At 48.7% G+C, this 18,674-nt stretch overlaps 2 protein-coding genes across 5 annotated transcripts in view; both read right to left on the reverse strand.

Moving 5' to 3' along the window:
• Nucleotides 1-18,674, reverse strand: part of LOC131564890 (protocadherin alpha-C1-like) — a 107,769-nt gene that overhangs the window by 71,191 nt on the left and 17,904 nt on the right. Inside the window, exon 1 of one of the 4 annotated variants that reach the window (XM_058815505.1) lies at nt 4,625-7,054. The exons of the other annotated variants lie outside the window; for them this stretch is intronic. Within the exon in view, the coding sequence (XP_058671488.1) occupies nt 4,625-7,039 (2,415 nt within the window). The 5' untranslated portion in view covers nt 7,040-7,054. Of the gene's footprint in view, nt 1-4,624; nt 7,055-18,674 lie in introns of those variants that run through there. 4 annotated transcript variants of the gene reach the window in all.
• LOC131564943 (protocadherin alpha-2-like) lies at nt 12,014-17,373 on the reverse strand. Its single transcript, XM_058815563.1, has 4 exons — nt 17,080-17,373; nt 16,914-16,998; nt 14,330-16,845; nt 12,014-12,073 (listed from the first exon to the last, which is right to left on the reverse strand). The coding sequence occupies exons 1-4, from the start codon at nt 17,371-17,373 to the stop codon at nt 12,014-12,016; spliced, it is 2,955 nt and encodes a 984-aa protein (XP_058671546.1).

Genomic DNA, 18,674 nt, shown 5'->3' on the forward strand with positions numbered 1-18,674 from the left:
TTTTTACTTTTAACATCTAATCTTTTAACTTTTTAACATTTAACATCAAACACACAGCATTTAGATGGATAAATTTAGGCAGAAGAACCATTGTGGGAATTAACCTTTACCCATGCACCTCTACCCCTCAAAGAAGTTCTGCAATAATACCCATGTGGCTAATTAATCAACTTATTAAACTATGGAGGAGGTAATTGGCCTCCCAAGAGGAATCAGGTGATGTATTCCCTATGACCTGGGCAAGGAAATATTCCTATGTACATAGGAAGTCCTTTCTCTGAAACATATGTAAGTCTGGTCACATATTTGCAAGAAAAGCAAGAAAAATATATCCAAAAATTAAAAGCTGATGCTGAGAAGGGATATCAGCATAAACAGATAAGTGCAGAGGTGACCATAGGAAAAAAGACTGAAAGAGATCAACTTGTGTAGCTCAGTAAAACAAAGGATAAGAAAGGATCTGATTGCTTTCTAAGCCATGGATAAAGCAAGATGAAAAGAGGAAATGAACTACTCATACTAAAAGGGAATTGCTGGCACAAAATCAAGAGTCTACAAACTCATAGCAAAGAACAGTTGGCAGGATGTCAGAAGAGCATTTCAAAGCCTTAGAGGAATTACTTTCCAATAGGAATAATGGGCACAGTCTAGTGAATTTTGTAATTAAACTTATTATTTTTACAATTAAAATGTAAATATTTGAATTTAAATAATTAAGATTAAATTGTGACTGATATGGGAAAGGACTGGACTTGATCTAAATTATGTTTTCTTGTGGTATTTTTCATACAGGGATTACTCTTTCTCAGCTCACATCACCATTCAACTCCATCCTTCCTTTCCCTTATCCATCTCCAAATACAATCATATTACTCTCCACATCCCCTCAAGCCCTTTGTCTCAACCAGCTCCTCCTGTCACTCTCCCTTCCCCTACCTCTAAAAATAACACTCCAAGGCAGGCATCAGACAAGAAAAGTCAAAAGGAGACACCTTCTCTTGGTGAATTTTCTCTGATCACTGCTCCTTCTAGAATTTCCTAGGTCTAACCCCAAGAGTAACTTTCATAGCCAAGAAATCTCCCTAAAAACAGAATTCTTGTAACGTTGACATGAGACTGCTGGTTCTGGACAGGTTGTTATTAGCACTGACAGGAGGAATTGGGAAAGTGCTTCACTCTTACACTTGCTGTGTTGTTCCCATCAGAATGAGCCACAGGGAGGGCTTGACACACATCTGCTCTTCACTTGTGTGAGGAAGCCACTGATGCTTAGCCTGCAGCAGTTCAGCCTCAATTGCCAGCCTGTCTCAATGGAAGTGGATCCATTTTTGTCACAGGAAATGCATGCCATGTTGTGCAAAATTATTCCACTCCCATTACAGTTGAGTGAGAAAAATTCTCCATTGCAAGGTTTGCGTCTATTTTTGGGTGTAACCTAAATATCCAATGCCAAGTCACAGAGAGGTCACTGTGCTCTGAATGTAGAAATATCTCACAGGCCTTTTGTGCAGCACAATGGCCAACACGAGCAAACAAAAGACCTGGAGCAATCCATGGCTACATGACAATCCCAGAAATCAGTCAGGGAACCACTGCTTACTTTAGTAATCATTCCTGCCTTTGTAAATCACACAAAGACACAACAAAATACTGGAAAATATACAATTACAGTTTACTCTACTGATCTTATGGCCATACACAGAGCTATTCATAGCTCTAACCCAAATAGAAATCATAAAAGCACAAATGGGTCTCATGCGTCTGCATGTTTAAAAACATTCAAGCCTATTGTTTAATTCAGTAGCAAAAGCAGAACAAGAGTAAAGAAATCAACCTGAATTTTGGAAATACACTTAATTTCTGGAAATTCAACAAATTTTCATATATGCAGCCCTTTTTCTATCCTACATGTACTGAAAATCATAATCACCTTCTCAATTAAAAAAAAAAAAACACAAAATAAAAATCAAGTCTATTTAAGTTCTCTTAAAATTGTAATTTTTAAATATTTTTCAGTGCTTTGAATGATAACCATGAAGTTGCTCCTAGTGCCTTTTAAATATTTGTTACTTTCTTTTTGTTACATTTATGTTCTTAGGGAGCAATACAATCACCCCTCCTCAAAAGCTCAAAGGGTCATGTAGGTTTATATTTTTAATTCCAAATGAATCAGCCTGAAAGTACTTACAGACTGCATTTAGTCAAGATCCAAAATTAAAATTTAAAATTTTTAACTGAAATTTCTAATATTACATATATATATATATATGTGTGTGTGTGTGTGTATAAACTATATATATACATATATATATATATATATATATATATATATATATATATATATATAAACTTTATATGATATTAACTTTTATATATATATACATATGTAAAAAGTTAATTCTACAGTACAAATGCCACTGGAATAATCAGCACCAAATTAATAATAACCATATTAATAGTATGATTTTGGTTTCAAGGGTAGATGGATTTTTGCAGTCTATGCCTCTTCTCCCCTACTCAGCTCAATTAATACAAAGCCTTTGGGCTTTCCACATGAGCCATATCTATGGTTGCCCATCTCTGAGTATTAGAAGCCAAGGAAATAAAATTGGCAAAGATGACATCTGGGATTTATTTTGCCCACTATCAAAAGCTGCAAAAAGGAGTCTCATGTTACAAGTTTAAAAATTCACCTGAATGACTGAAACACAGCAAGATGCAATGAGACACATCACAGTTGTTCTGATTATGGAGATTAGGGATACTTGGGTATTTTTTTTTTATTATTTGGTTCTTTAATGTGTTGGTAACCTGAGTTTCCAGATCTTGCTGAACTGGAACAAAGAAATGAGTTGTGATGGTTTTTTGAGGGTTTTTGTTTGGTTTTCTTTGTTGTTATATATATGTCATCTCTATTATTAGTTTTGATATTATGAACTACTCTCCAGCCAAAGTTACACCCCCCAGACACTGTCAGGGCTCTTGCAGACACTTTCTGAGTCAAGATATTGCCAAAACACTTTTCACCTCCCCATTATAAAGGTTCTAACCCAACTTTCTTTGGTTTTCAGATCCTCAAATAATCAGTGATATTCCCAAAGTATCCAATGCATTAGGTACAGATTCTTTACATACTGCCAACTGCTATTTTCTTAGGCTCTACAGTTTCTTCAGGAAGAACACGAACTCTTCTACTTCTGTAAGACCTAGGTATTCCACCCATCCTTCTTTGAACAGTGAGAAACCCACAACATCTGCAACCCTCTGCTACTACAGAGAACAAAATTTAAAACTAATTATGACTGATTAAATACTAGGAAAACCATCATGTGTAAATCAAATCTGGTCAGCACATAAATAAGGGAAGGTATGATGAGCTAATTGCATTATGAAGAGCAAATCTGGAACTTATCTAGGAGGGAAAGGCTTACCAAAACTCATTACTTGGAAATTGAAGAGTTATAAACCAATATGTTATATAGTTGAATGAATATTTGATTGAAAAAGCAGTTATTGAAGCTACTCTTACATCAAGGTTCAAAAAGGAGCTGGGCATTTACATATATTTAAAGGTAAAATAAAGATTTCAAAGGTGAAAATAAATGTAATGGCTACAGATTTAGGACAGTCTCTAAGAGTTGCAAACTAGAATAAAAAAAAAAAAAACAAAAAAAAAAACAGCAGAAAGCAGAGTGCACCATGTCTGTCTAACCTGAGTTCTTACATTTCCCTTGGAAACATCTGGAGCAGCTCCTACCAGACACAGAGCACTGGCCTGGACAGATCCAACAGTTGGTTACTGTTTTGCAAACCAAGGAATTTGACAGTCTGCAGGCAAAACATCTCAAAACTTCATAAAAATATAAAGAGGACTCACAGGACCTATTAAAAATAGATATAAGACAACAGAATCTTGGACAAGTAATGCAGCAACACCCAGGAGATTAGGCCTGCAGACACAGCCCACCATGTGGCCCTACACTGTGATCACAGAAGGATATTTTCTCCTGCAAAATCACTCATCACACTACTGAGAAGAAACAAGTTTGGTCAGAGGCCCTGAAGAGAATTGTTTTAGATTCACAAAACCTATGGATTGCTTGCAAAGTGAGATGAGCACTCCAAGTCACACTTTCTAAAGAGATGCTGGCTATGGGATTACAGCTATTCCACCACAGAGTTACCTTAGGCATTGAAAACCAGCATCTTGGCTCAACAAACTACTCCCCCCAATGAAAAAAATAATTAAAAAATAAAATCACAAACTCTACACGGTGTATCTTAGAACCACCCATTGATTAGAAACTTGCATGGACTTGTATCATGTCCCTACTTAGCTCTCTGAAGACAATGGCTCAGCTTGCAATGTATTTTGTTTTCACTTACACCTTTATCTTCAGTTGTGTCTGAAGGTCCTTAATGTTTACAGCAGGGAAAAAACAATCTCTTTTGTCATCCATGACAATATTTCAGCCAGAGATTCTTGGCTTTAGGAAATACATAAAAGAAACTGAAATTTCCTTCAGGTGCCATGAATTGATGGCTGTTTTCCTGCAAATTCCCTCAGTATGTACTGAGCAGGCACGTGCCTGGGAGAAAACAAGTGAAAGGAAGGAGCACTTACCACGAGGACAGCGCTCAACCGGTCACTTTGGACCTGCTGCACTTGGATGCAGGGTCCTGGCACTTGTAACCTTGAGCCACCGGGAACATTGCCAGCATCTCCATTGGGGATGCTGCTGTTTCCAGGCCCAAGACCTACAGATGCCCTGTACAGGTAGGTGTGAGTGAGTTTACCCACACCAGTGACCTCCAGCATGTCCGGTGGCAGGTGGGAGCTGGGCAGCATGTGCACACTGTAGCAATACTTTTTATAGTCCTCAGCTGGGCAGCAGCAGCCACTGCAGCAGCAAGTTCGGCACCAGCAGAGCCGGATGACGGCGAGGAAGAAGATGAACGCCACGAAGATGAAGGAGACGCAGGCAAGGGAAACGATTAAGTAGATGTTGGTGGCATTGAGCAGTGGCAGTGGCTCCCCGCTGTCATCGAAGTCGGGCAGTGCCTGGGGCAGGGTGTCAGCCAGCAGGATGCCCACTGTCACCGTGGAGGAGAGCGGTGGATCCCCGTGGTCCCGCACCACCACCACCACCTTGTGCTTGAGGAAGTCGGTGGAGCGCATGGAGCGCGTGGTGCGCAGCTCGCCAGTGTGTGGTGACAGCTGGAACAAGGTGGAGTCAGAGGAATGGGCGAGGTGATAGGAAAGCCAGGCGTTCTCTGCATTGTCCTCATCATCTGCCACCACTTTGGTCACCAGGTAGTCCTCATCAGCCAGGCGGGGCACAACTTCCACAGCTACTGAGCCGTTCTGGCTGGTGGGGTACAGGATGGCCGGGGCATTGTCATTCTGGTCTGAGATGTAAACATTCACTGTTGTGGCAGCACTCAAGGCTGGTGACCCATTGTCCTTGGCTTCCACCTGGAAATGGAAGCTCCTAAGCTGCTCAAAATCAAAGGCACGTTTTGCATAGATGCTTCCATTGGCCAAGTTCATAGACAAAAAGCTGGTCAGGGCACTGCCTGCAACTGTGGAATTCCTGAGCGTGTAAGAGACCCGTCCATTCTCCCCTATATCAGGGTCAGATGCCGAGACCTGGTAGAGAAAAGCACCAAGTGGATTGTTCTCCTCCACAAACACATCGAATGCGTCAGCACCAAAGACAGGAGGGTTATCATTCACGTCAGAAATCTGCACCCAAACAGTCTTCTGAGTGGTGAGAGGAGGAGAACCCAAGTCCGTGGCAGTAATGGTGATGTTGTACTCGCTGATCAGCTCTCGGTCCAGAAGCTCACTGGTGACAAGGCTGTAGTAGTTTTGAAGGGAAGGCTTTAACTGGAAGGGAAGGTTTTCAGAGATCTGGCAGGTTACTTTCCCATTCTCCCCAGGGTCCTTGTCCAAAATACTCAGCAGAGCTATCACCGTGCCAGGAACAGCATCTTCAGGAATGGGACTGGAAAGGGATGTAATTGTAATCTCTGGGCCATGATTGTTCACATCTGTGATTTCCACCAGCAGCTTAGCTGTGCTGGACATGCCAAATGCCCCATTATCCTTTGCCTCAATCAGCATCTCGAGAAGGGGTCTCTGAACAGCTAAAACGCCATTGACTGTCACCTCCCCAGTGTATGGGTGAATTGAGAACATTCGCTGTAAGTCAGCAGAAGTTGTATTGCTAAAGGAATACCTGACCTCTCCATTTGGACCTTCATCCAAGTCCGTGGCGTGCACTTGGACTACCAAAGTGCCACTGGGGGAGTTCTCCAAGATACTCGCCCTGTAGACCGAGTGCTCAAATTCTGGTGCATTGTCATTGCTATCCAGCACAGTCACAATGACTGGGACATCACCAGACTTTGGAGGGTTCCCACCATCTTTGGCTGTAAGCACAAGTCTGTGAGTGGCTTGCTGCTCCCTGTCTAAGGCTTTCTTTAGCACCAATTCAGGATATTTACTCCCATCCCCGCGTATCTGCATTTCCAGATAGAAATGTTCATCAGGGCTCAGAGTATAATTCTGGACACTGTTAGCACCTTCATCCAGATCTTGGGCGGTGGGGAGTGTAAACCGTGCCCCAGGTGACAGGAACTCCGGCATGTTTATATGATATTCACTTAAGGGGAAGCTGGGGGAGTTGTCATTTATGTCCAAGACTTTGAATTCCATCCTGTAAAGCTCTAGAGGGTTTTCTAACACGAGCTCGTAATTCAGAAGACAGACAGACTTTAACTCACAAAGCTGCTCTCTGTCTATGGGCTCGTTAACAGATAAAGCCCCTGTGCTGGCATTTATATTAAAATATTGCTTACTTGAACCGGTGATCATGCGAAATTTCCGAGCTGAAAGTGTAGCTGCATCTATTCCTAAATCCTTTGCTATGTTCCCAACAGACGCTCCACGCTCTGTTTCCTCGGCGATGGAATACACTATTTGCCCGTCCACGGTGCAGCAAATAAGGCAGAAAACCATTAAATAGCCCCGCATGCTTCCTCCCCTGGCTCAGCTCCCCGCAGACCGGCTCAGCAGGAACATAATCCAGAATTTCAGCGAACGCCCCAAGTTCCCGGCGCGGAGCGATCGGGCACCGGGGCGCACCGGCGGCAAGTTCGGTGCAGGCGCGGGAGGCTCCGCGGCGGCTCCGCTCCCCCCGGGCCGTGCCGCGCCGCCGGCTGCCGTGCGGGGCTCGGCGGCAGCTCCGCAGCGCTGCGCCCGCCGCCGCCGCTCGCTGTGACCGGAGCGCCGGCCCCGCGCGGCTCTTAGACGGGCAGAGGCGGCGGCGGCGCCACCCAGAGGCCGCGGCGACACCCGCGGCACCGGGGGAGGGGGCTGCGCTCCCCCCGCCGCCGCTGTCCCGCCGGCCGGCGGCGGCTTCTCCTCCCCTCCTCTTCTTCCCCTCTTTTTTTAGTGCCCCGACGGAGCTGGGGCGGGGGGCTGCGCGCAGCCCGAGTGCGCGTCATGGATGCGCTGCCGTGAAAAAGAGAGGAAGAGCAGAGCCCCCTCCTCCCTCCGCTCCTTGCGGGAGAGGCAGCGAGAGGATGCGCTGTCAGAGAACCGCGGTGGAAGGGAAAGGTGGATGAGAAGTGACAGGCATCGGCTAAACATGGGTCAGCACAGCCCAGACACGCTCCGGCTGAGCACAACATTTCCCAGAGGGGGTTTAAGAGCACAATTAGAGGAGGCAGTCGACTCTACCCCTGTTAAACTTTATGGGGAAAAAAAAAAAAAAAAAAAAAAGGAGGGGGGAAAAAGCGGGGGGGAGGGGGGGGGGAAGAGAATATGAAAAAAGGAAAAAGGAAAAGGCTCTTTCCTGTTTCCCGACTTCACCTTCTGAACAAGAGAAATTAACGCAAATTATTGGAGAGAAGGGTCTCTGCTCGGACAGTCAGATCACCCCCCAGCCACAGATGAGCTCCCATCCAGCCTCCAAAGCAGGATGGGGGTGGCTCGGGTGGCAGGGGGAAATGGGAGGCTGCAGCAGTTCAATTACTCACATAGAAATAAATATCAGCACCAGAGAGGTTTTGCATTTAGGACATCCCCAAGGATTGTGGGGAGAGATGAGCTGATACCACAGAGAGACTGCAAATCATGAGAGGAAAAAAATAACATCAAAGCTCTCTGCTCCCCCAGCTTTCCACACAGAGGGAACAGTTACCAAATACACCCCAAAGCAGGGACGAGAGGGCAGAAAAGCATTTGAAAATATCCTCCTGGAAAACCTTCCTGGAAGGATCTTCAGCAGCAGTTTATACTGATGGGCCCTGGCAGCACCTCCATCTCCTCTGTTTCCACTTCCCTTCTGTGAGAGCTTGTTGTGATGAGATCATGATTGATCAAAAGAAAAAGGCTATAAATGTGTAACAAGGACAGATCTTAACCCTTCTCATATTCATTGTGCTTCTTTCTGCAGCTAAGAATTTCCAGGCAAATGAAACAGAACATTTCAATAATATATAGTATACATAGGGCCTCTCAAAAAGGGAGAAAATCTGGAGCACAGCCAAACATTGTACATTAAATTAAAAAAAAAAATCAATACATGTCTTTGCATCTTCACAACTCAGCAAAGCCCCACAGCGAGGTTCTCATCCTGGCACACTGCAACAGATCTTGGTCTGCTCCAGCACAACTGTCTGCAGATGTGATTTTTTTAACTCCAGGAGGTCCTGGCAGTACCTGAATGTTGCATTTTACTTCTGCTCATTGCTGCTACAGAATCCCTTACAGCTCAGAGGTAGCAGCAGAAAGCTGAGAGAAAGCTACAGAGCTGCTGCTGTGCACTCACCTCAATCCAGAGAGGACATAAATCTGTCAATAACTCATTGCACACCGTATACAATGCAAGTACTCATCATTTGCTGCTTACCCCTTTTTCTTGTTTGTTAAGTGCAGAAATGCCCAATTCCTATCCAATCACAACAGAATTATCATCCAGCCTCCCCCCACTCCCAATCTGCCCTAGATTCCTCTTCTGCAACAATGTCATCTACAATACCAGAGAAGCTGCTGAGTTTTCTGCTCTATAGTGATGCACAGTCATTTCTAAACACCCTGTACCAATGCAACAACATCTATTAAAGTCACAGGAAAGACTGATGCATGTCCTTAACATTAACCTGCAGTAAGCTGGGAAGAGCTGAAAAGCCACCTGTTGATCCCTCAGGTGCACACACAGGTAAAACACACAGCCTCTACCTGCCCATCTGTGACTCAGTTTCCAATGAGGAAACCCAAGAATTTTGGGCTCGACATCCTCTTGTTGAGCAGACAAATCCCCTTAAAGGCAGATTTTCCTCAAATATAATATTGGAATGACAAGCTGTAGTTATTCATTGTGGTGCCTGAAATACTAGCAGTGTGAGAAGAAACTGATTAGTGAATGGCCAAAATCAAAGTAATTGCAGGAATGTACTCAGATGTACTCACCTTTTGAGAAGTATCAGCAGCCCACAATGATATCAGTCTTTATTCCATTCATTTACAACTCATTTACCAAGAAATAAGTTTTTCATCTTTCTGCTATATCTCTAATTTTGCAGCATTGCCCAGTGTTTGTTTACAGGACTCTAAGTGAATGTGTCTTCATTTGTTTTTAACATTATTTTAAAACCTCACCACCCTGCTTTTGTGTTTTGGCATAGCTTTTCCTCTTGTCATTTTCCACTGAGGACAGTGATGTGCCAGGCAGCTTTGCTCACCAGAACGTGCATGTAGCCATCACCATGTTGGCACCCAGATCCTACCATGCTGCCTTCCCAACCCAGCACATGAGGGTCTGATCCCCGCATCACCACTCAGGTAAGCAGCTCTGGGTCACAGACAAGATCCAGTGCTCAGTAACATTAAATATCGAGACTCAGTTACAACACAGACAATGCTGCCATGAAGGGAATAACAGAGTTGTGCCACGGGGGCAGAATCCAGCCTTGCCCGTTGTGTGAAGCCACTGCTCTGCTTGGCTGAGTCCCAGGCATGTTCCTCCCTGCCTGTTTGTGCTTTCCCTTCCACATACAGCTCAAGGCAGTCTCAAGTGTCCTTTATACACAGGGTCCCCACTTACTTTTTGGGCCACCCTTTCACCTAATCCTTCATTTAAGGGTCTCCAATCTCAAAAGTTTCTTCTCCATTTCAATTCACTGTCCCTAATTACATTACTATGCTCTATTAAAGAATTAAGGTGTATTAAACACCTTTAACACAGACACTTTCCTTGGTATCACAGCAGACAATCTAACCTCTGTTTAAATCCCCTCATCTTACATTTGCCTTCGGTTTGCCATATCCAAACCATTCCCTATCCCCTTCCCTCCGCTGGACCCATTCTTAGAGCCCGTTTGGCCCAACTGACGGAGGAATTCATCTTTGTGATCCTTCTCAGGTACCATTCACTTCTACACGACTGCTCATCATGTCTCACTCCCCGACGGGTTCAGAGAGCTCTTCCTCTGCGTTCCTCTGCCTGCCTGGTGCTTGCCCTTGCACCGCCTCGGGGCGCACTCATTCTCCCTCCCTGCCTTACATTTTCAGGCAATCCTCCCCTTTTCCCGCGGTTAGACGTCGCTAGTCCAGCCACGTTGTGCTTCTCGTGGCTGCCAGAAGAACTATTACACCAGCAAAGGCAAAAACGAAAGGCGAAGACCAAAACCGGTTTGTGTGGTGGCTGTGGAGCACCACACGAAGGGACACTCGTGCTTGAACATCATCACGATGACAGTGATCATTTAAAAGCGCCATTTCCGTGGGCAATGCATCAGAGGTGGTGCCTTTGACGGAGGTTTGCAGGACACGTCCTGCTCAGTGCTGGGGCTTGGGACAATCCCAGGGGCGCTCACCAGAACCGAGGGACGGCCATTGGTGCTAAATTAGGGCACTGAACTTCAGCGGGAGACAGCAGAGAAATCTGTGAAGGAGAATGGACGGAACGACAGCTCTGCTGTTTCTCCTCCCACGGAAACCGATGAGCTCTGCGCGGCGCAGGTGCCCCCGGAGGGCAGCTCCAGCCCCCACCGCCGCCCAAAGAAGCACATGACGAGCTCCCACAATAATGGGAACCTGGCAGTGTACAGGGTCTGCCTGCGAACCAAGGACGACCGGACCTCGGACCGAGCCCAGATCGCCCCCACGGAGCCGCCGATGGAGGTGCAAGGACCCCGCTATCCCCCTTCACACGAAAGGAAGGACGGGGGTGCCCCGGAGACCGCAAACACCGGGCGCCTCCGCTCGGGAGGTGTGACAGGCAGCCCGCCCTGAGCCCTGCGGGAGCCCCCCCTGCCCAGGCTCGCTCCCAGCCCCGCCCCGGTGGATGGGGCGGAAAGAACTTTGGCAGCATCGCCGGGCTGATCTGCTCTGAGCCCCTCTTCTTTGTCAAGGCAGGCTGTGCCTGCAGGCAGAGCGAGCAGTGGTGTCAGGATGCCCTTCAAAAAGCTTGCAGCTGCTCCTCGGGGACGCGGGAGCAGAGATGACTTTTAGCTATCAGCAGCCCGGAGTAACGAACGCATACGCAGAGGATTTTTAGATTCCCTGGAAAATCCTCATTACCCGCATCGAGGCACAGAAACAGGGACCCACTGCATGCTATTCAGTACATCGCGGGCAAGATCTCGTCTCTTAAACACGAGGACACAGATCGCTCTGTTGACCCCCAGTCAGAGACCACTGGATTTGACGGAAGCTGCCGGGGATGACACCAGGGACAGCGGCCACGGGGGCTCAGTCCCGCTCGGGCGGCAGGAGCGGCTCCGAGCCGAGCACTCGGAGTCTCTCTCTGACAACTCCGAGGCAGCCGTGCCGAGCATTTCCCTGCCTGTAAAATCTCGTTTGGAAGCTGCAAAACATCCTGCGGCCACCACGGCAGAGCAGGCGCTGCTGCCGCTTCCCCCGCGCTCCTCCCGCTGCCAGCCCAGCCCCGCCTCGGCTGCCGGGACTGCTCTGCGCCTGATAACACCGCCTTAATCAGCGTCACTCTCCAGAAAAACGGGCGGCGGTACGAACAGTCTGGGCTTGCAGCGACTGACGGCTCTGCGAGAAATCGGCAGCGTTTATTCAAGCACTGACGGATATTCTAGAGCGTTCTGTTAACCACTCCTGCCCGGACTATTCCGCGAAGTAAAAGCATCCACGAGCTGTTTCTAAAGTTAAGATTGCTTTATGTTTCTAACAGAAATATTGGAATATTTTCTTGACAGTGTACGTCTGTAACAAACCTCGGTAAATTCTTCAACTCGTTATTACAGTCAGAGAAACCAAGGGGAACCGAACAGAAGCCAAATCCTGCCCTGCCCCAAACGGCACTGAGACCCCACATCGCCCTTAATCATAACTCAAAGAAACTAGTTGCTTTCCACATCTGTGCGCAAATGCTATTTCTCCATCTTTTACAGAGGCAGCTAAATCTATTTATAAACTTAAAATACACGTTTTTTCTTTAGAAATCAGAGGTTCCACCACACGCATGCGAATAAAGGAAAGAAGTGACAGTTCTACAGAGCTGGGGCAGACCTGCTCCTCACAACTGAAGGAGTTCACGCATAGTTAAGTGGTGATCACCCACTCCCCTTCAGCACGCGACTCCCGTTCACCATCAAAGGAGACTAAATAAACAATCCCCAGCAAATACACAAAGAACTCAAAGCTAAAGCCGCTACTAAGTGATCTAAGAGAAGAAAAGAGAAAATCGTGGGACACAATGAAATGCTTTTCTATGGATCGACGAGAGATAACTCACTCCTATGATACTTTTCAAAAAGGACATGAAGTTTTAAATATTCGTTGCTGTTTTCTGTACACCTATAAACACCATTCTCGTAATCTTGGAAACAACGACTCGTCATTTAAATTCTACAGTCCGTGACCTTCCTCTAAAGACCTCTATTAGCTCACAACCCAACCAAGTGTACTTAGTCAAAATAAAAATACCGCGTTTACAGATATCACCGTGTCTTAAAAATATGGGAATGAAACAAAAGTATTGAATGTATAACATGAAATATATATGTACTGCTTGATTTATTACTCCGGCAGCTTTACACATTTCGCTCCTAAGCTGTAGAGAAAATTAAATGAGATAGAAGAGAACTTCAATTTTCCCCTTAAAAATTCCTTTAGTTTTCTGACAATTAAGAAACACTAAACATGACCCTGAAGTATGATCTCAAAGAGTACTTTGAAGTTGGCCAAGATGAGAACCGAGTCAACTCAGTGCCATCAGCGCTAGGAAAAGACCAGCTGAAAAATAACGGTGTTGAAAACAAATGGTAATTAAACAATCGCTCTCTGAGTCGGGAAATCATTGAGGAAAATAGCACCGAAACTGTTCTCTTGGTATTTTCTGCTCTGATGCTGAGATAGCCAAAAGCTTTCAAAAGCTAAGCTACCATCACTGAACCACTGAGCACCACACACAGAAGTTTTCCGTTATAATTTTCCCTTCACCAATTTCCCGCCTGTCTCCTCTCTCACCAAATTTGGACTCTTTTTTTCTACAGCATATTTCTGTACGGACGGGATAAAAGAGACGCTTCATCACTACGAGAAGTGAGAACAGGTCGTGAGGAATGGTAAATTACCACCCCGTTCCTCAAAAAGTTCTCCATCTCTCCACAAAGCATCCTGGATTTTACGACACCCCGCGCTCACACATGCACATATTTTCGATGGACTTCCAGACAGAGAACAACGCTCACAACTTTCACCAGCATTTCATCCGCTCCTTTCGCCCAAAAATTATTACATCATGTATTTCAGTTTCTCAAGAGTGACGAATCGCGACAATGAGAAAGCTTTTAAATCTAAAAACTCACGAGCGCGTGTTGATGCTTGACTGACAAGTCATCAAATAAGGCGTTCAAAGACGCATTTACATTCACCTTAAGGGAAATATGAAACTACTGAACAATTCATAATTTCAAAAGCGCTAAAAGAGAAAAATAAAATATCCCATAGACCTAGTAATGCAATTTGACGACAAGGAGGCAGTAAAAACAAAAATTACAAACCACATTTAAAAAATAACATCCGATGCAAGATACATTTTTAAAAGGGCGAGAAGAAAACCCGAGAATTTTGACGGGCAGTCACGTATAGAGAAAATGAAATTCCAAAATGTGAACACGTACACAGCAAGAAGATATCACGTCTAAATGCAATACACAGGAAAGTTAGAACGTAATTCTAAAACTCTTGTACCAGAAAATGCGCTTTAATACATCGAAGGTTCATGTATTAAGGAAATCGTACTACCAAACAGAGAGAAACAAAAATGTTGAGGATTCTTACCACGTTTGAAGCAAGCGGGGAGAGAGACGGCCCCTTCCCAGCAGAACCCTTTTCTGCAGCAGGAGCGGGCGGCGGCGGAGGGAAGTTGGGGCTGAAAACCATGAGGTCGCTCTTGGCAGCGCCGTCCGCCACGCACAGGCTGCGGCTGTGGCGCTGCGAGTAGGACCAGCTGCCCACTTCGCTGGCGCACACGAGCGTCGTGGGCCCGGGCGCCGAGAGCACGGCCGCCCGCGGCGCCCAGCGCGACGCCCCGTACAGCACCACGGCCAGCAGGAAGAGGCTGGACACGGCGCAGATGGCCACCACCAGCCACACGTTGGTGGCCGTGCTCGCCGCCCCGGCCCCGAGCTCCACGCCCGCCGCCGAGCGCGACACCAACGACGACGACGACGACGACGACGAGGATCCCGCGGCCAGCGCCGCCTCGGCGGCCTCGAGCAGCGACACGCTGAGCGTGGCCGTGGCCGAGCGCGCCGGCTCGCCGTGGTCGCGCACGACGATCAGCAGCCTCTGGCGAGGCCCGTCCGCCTCGTCCAGCGCCCGCGCCGTGCTTACCTCGCCGCTGTAGAGCCCCACGCGGAACGGGCCCTTGCCCCGCGGCTCCCACAGCTCGTAGCGCAGCCACGCGTTGTAGCCCGAGTCGGCGTCCACGGCGCGGATCTTGGCCACCACCTGCCCCGCCGGCGCCCCCCACGCCGCCCACGCCCACAGCGTGCCCGACTCCGAGCCCGCCCCCGCCAGCGCCACCGCCGCCTCCGCCGCCGCCACGCCGCCCGCCTCCGCTGCCGAGCCCGCGGGCGGCAGCAGCGCCGGCGCGTTGTCGTTCTCGTCCAGCACGAACAGCTGCACCGTGGCGTTGCCGCTCAGCGGCGGCTCCCCCGCGTCCACCGCGCGCACCTCGAACTGCAGCACCTGCAGCTCCTCGTAGTCCAAGGGCTGCAGCGCCCACAGACGCCCGCTCTCCGCGTCCACCGACACGTAGCTCGACGCCGGACGCCACCCAACGCCCGACGACGACGACCCCGCGGCCCCGCCGCCGCCGCCCACTCCCACGCCGCCGTCCCACACCGAGTAGCTGACGCGCCCGTTGGCCGCCTCGTCCGGGTCCCGCGCCCACAGCCGCGCCAGCTCCGCGCCCGCCGCGTTGTTCTCCCGCGCCAGCACCGTGTACACGGCCTGCGCGAACAAGGGCGCGTTGTCGTTCACGTCTGACACCGGCACCCGCAGCCCGCGGCTGGCGCGCAGCGCCGGCGCCCCGCCGTCCTCCGCAAGCACCTCCACCTCGTACTCCGACACCCGCTCCCGGTCCAGCACCTCGCGCAGCACCAGCGAGTACGAGCCCGCGAACGTCGCCTCCAGACCGAACGGCGACGCCGGCCACACCCAGCACCGCACGCGACCGTTCTCGCCCGAGTCCCGGTCCGACACGCTCAGCAGGGCCACCACCGTCCCCAACGACGCATCCTCGGGCACCGGCACCGACAGCGACGTCACCCACACCTCCGGCGCGTTGTCGTTCACGTCCACCACCTTCAGCTCCACGCTGCAATGGCCCGACAGCGGGGGGGAGCCTTTGTCCCTTGCTTCTACAGGGATCTCGTAACTATCCATTTCTTCATAGTCTAATTTGCCTTTAAGTCTGATTTCTCCTTTGTTTTCGTCGATAGTGAACATTTCTTTAATTTCTTTACTAGCACGTCTACCAAATAAATATATAATATCACTATTGATCCCTTCGTCAGGATCCGTGGCACTAAGCGTGACTAACAGAGTCGCGAGCTCTGAACCTTCTAGGGCTTTAACTTTATACACAGACTGGTTGAACTGGGGCGCGTTGTCGTTTGCATCCAACACGTAGATCACCAGCTCCATGGTGCCTGTCAGAGACGGCCGGCCCCCATCAGTCGCCGTCAGCACCAAACGGTGCACAGGAATCGTCTCGCGGTCCAAAGCTTTCGTTAAAATAAGACTCAAAGACGCTCTCTGGTCGTTATTCCCCTGATGATCAAGACTGAAATACTCGCTGGGGCTGAGCGTATAGGAGAGCTGCGCGTTCGCTCCGATATCTGCATCGGTCGCGCCCTCCAGTGGGAAACGAGACCCCAGCAGAGACGATTCCGCGATATTAAGGGTTTCTTCGTCCACACGGAAGACGGGGGCATTGTCGTTGATGTCGGTGACCTCCAGCTGCACATGGAAGACGCGCAGCGGCCGCTCCAGCAGCACCTCCAGGCGCAGCGCGCACGGCGCGCTCTTGCCGCACAGCTCCTCCCGGTCCAGCCGCGAGCTCACCAGCAGCGCGCCGCTCGCCCCGCTCACCTCCACGCTCGCCCGCCGGCCCGGCGCCACCAGCCGCAGCCGCCGCGCCTCCGCCTCGCCCGCCTCCAGGCCCAGGTCCTGCGCCAGACGGCCCACCACCGTGCCGGCCTTGGCTTCCTCCGGCACCGAGTAGCGCACCTGCCCGCCCGACAGCGCCCAGGCCGCCTGCAGCACCAGCACCCGTAGCACGGGTCCCCACCGCATCGCTGCTGCCTCCGGTCCCTTCCCTGGCCCTGACCGGCTCTCCGCCACTCCCCGCCGTCCGCCTTGGGGTCTCCCTGGGACGAGCAGCACGCCGCTCCGCTTTCCCCGCGCCCCGCCCCGGCCGGTCCGGCGCATCCTTCCTCCGGCTGACGGTACCGTGACTGAGGCTCGGGGAGGAGCTGTCGCCCTTCCGTGGCTCACGGCGCCTTCGCGGCCAACAGCGGCACCTGGTGTCCGACCGCGGCTCCTCCCGTGAGCAGCTGCCTGCTGCCCTCCTTCCGCTGCGGCTCCGTGCCGGGATAGATCTGCCGTGGCCCCGCCCGCTCAGCCGACGCGCTCCGATATTTCCGTTCCGAACACTGCCTTCCTCCGCAGCCGTAATAGTTTATCCTCTTGTCTCCTCCGTTTCTCCTCCTCTTCTCTTTCTCTTCTTCATCATCTCCTTCCTTAAGGCACTTTAATCGAGAAGCACTTACTTGCCAAAATGTACAGTTGAACGCCCATATTAAGCCAGGAATCATTTCGAGGAATATCTTCACTGCATAAAGCTACTTCTGATCTCCAGACTTCATCTTCTCTTATGCCTGAGGAGGCATAACTCAATTTTCTCATTTATGTTTTCTTCCGGAAGATACTTCAGCTGTTTCCTCTACCGAAGAAGACTGTATCCTCGATCTTCCATCTATGGAAAGTACTCAGGTCTTCAGAAGACATAGATTCACGTGTAATGTACTTGGTCTAGTCCAGGAATGCTAGAAACGAACAGAAATTGCTTACCTTTTCATGGCTTTGTGACAGGGATGTGGCTGAGCAATTCCACACAGTCTCCTTGGTTTTTTGTAGAGTAAATAGTACAGTACACCCATCATCTTACAAAGAGTACCTGTGTCTGTCCATAGCAGAATTGTTTTGCCTTCTGAAGTGTATTTCCAACCAAGTAAAGCATCAGCAAATAACAAAGACTTTCAACTCCATCAGTGACTCCCTAACTCTACGCTTTAAACATTCCAACAGAGCAGAAATCCTCTCAGAAGTGTGAAATAACTCAGGGAATCTGAACTCTCTCATCTGTATATATCAGTATTTTCCCTAAGTTTTATCCCCCAAGTGTAGCTGCACAATGAAGAGCAAGGTCTTGGTTATAATTTTTAGGCAGGTAGAAACTCACAGTATGGCAAAACCATGTGCCCGTTACCGATTGAGATGAGCTGCTGCAGGACACAGCAAAATCATTCACCATGACACTACTGGGGATGAGATAAAAGGGTTGCACCACTGTTGTGGCAAGGCACAGTTTATCTCCTAACAGGTTCCCAGGCTCCCACCTCATCTACTGACATAAATACATCAGATCATCTTCTCTACACAGGTACGGCACTTTCTGCTGCCCTGCCCTCTAGGCCAGGCAGTAACATAATCCAGGGAATTGCACAGATTAGTAAATTGCTGGTTATACCACAGGAAGAATCAACGATGCATGCACCCAAAGGTAAAAAACAACAACAAAAAAGGAATATACAAAATGCTAAAAAAGCCCAGGTCAGTCTGTCAATATATATTTTTAATTACACCTGCTGCTATTCTAACTGTTGTCTTGATTTATTTCTAGGTCTCCATTCTCAGGCCTGTGTTCAAGGATCACTGTTCAAAATTTCAGGGAACCAGGGCTGAAAAAGCGAACAGGTTTTTATTCCATCCTCTCTAATTCCCGCTGTATTGCCAAAATTTCTGTATCCGTTTCTATGAAGGCAGAAACAAATGAAACTTGAAGCCTCACAGCTTTCTCTCAAAGTAAAATTGACCTTAAGAGACTACAAGACAG

This window comes from Ammospiza caudacuta, chromosome 16, assembly GCF_027887145.1.
Source record: "Ammospiza caudacuta isolate bAmmCau1 chromosome 16, bAmmCau1.pri, whole genome shotgun sequence".
Lineage (NCBI taxonomy): Eukaryota > Metazoa > Chordata > Aves > Passeriformes > Passerellidae > Ammospiza > Ammospiza caudacuta.

Coding starts and splice junctions, on each gene's coding strand:
- LOC131564943 (XM_058815563.1), bottom strand. CDS start 17,373: ATGATTCCTGGCTTAATATGGGCGTTCAACTGTACATTTTGGCAAGTA. Junction 16,999..17,079: donor GAGCCGCGGTCGGACACCAG/GTGCCGCTGTTG, acceptor CGGTACCGTCAG/CCGGAGGAAGGATGCGCCGG. Junction 12,074..14,329: donor CCCCGCTTGCTTCAAACGTG/GTAAGAATCCTC, acceptor GATTTCTCGCAG/AGCCGTCAGTCGCTGCAAGC.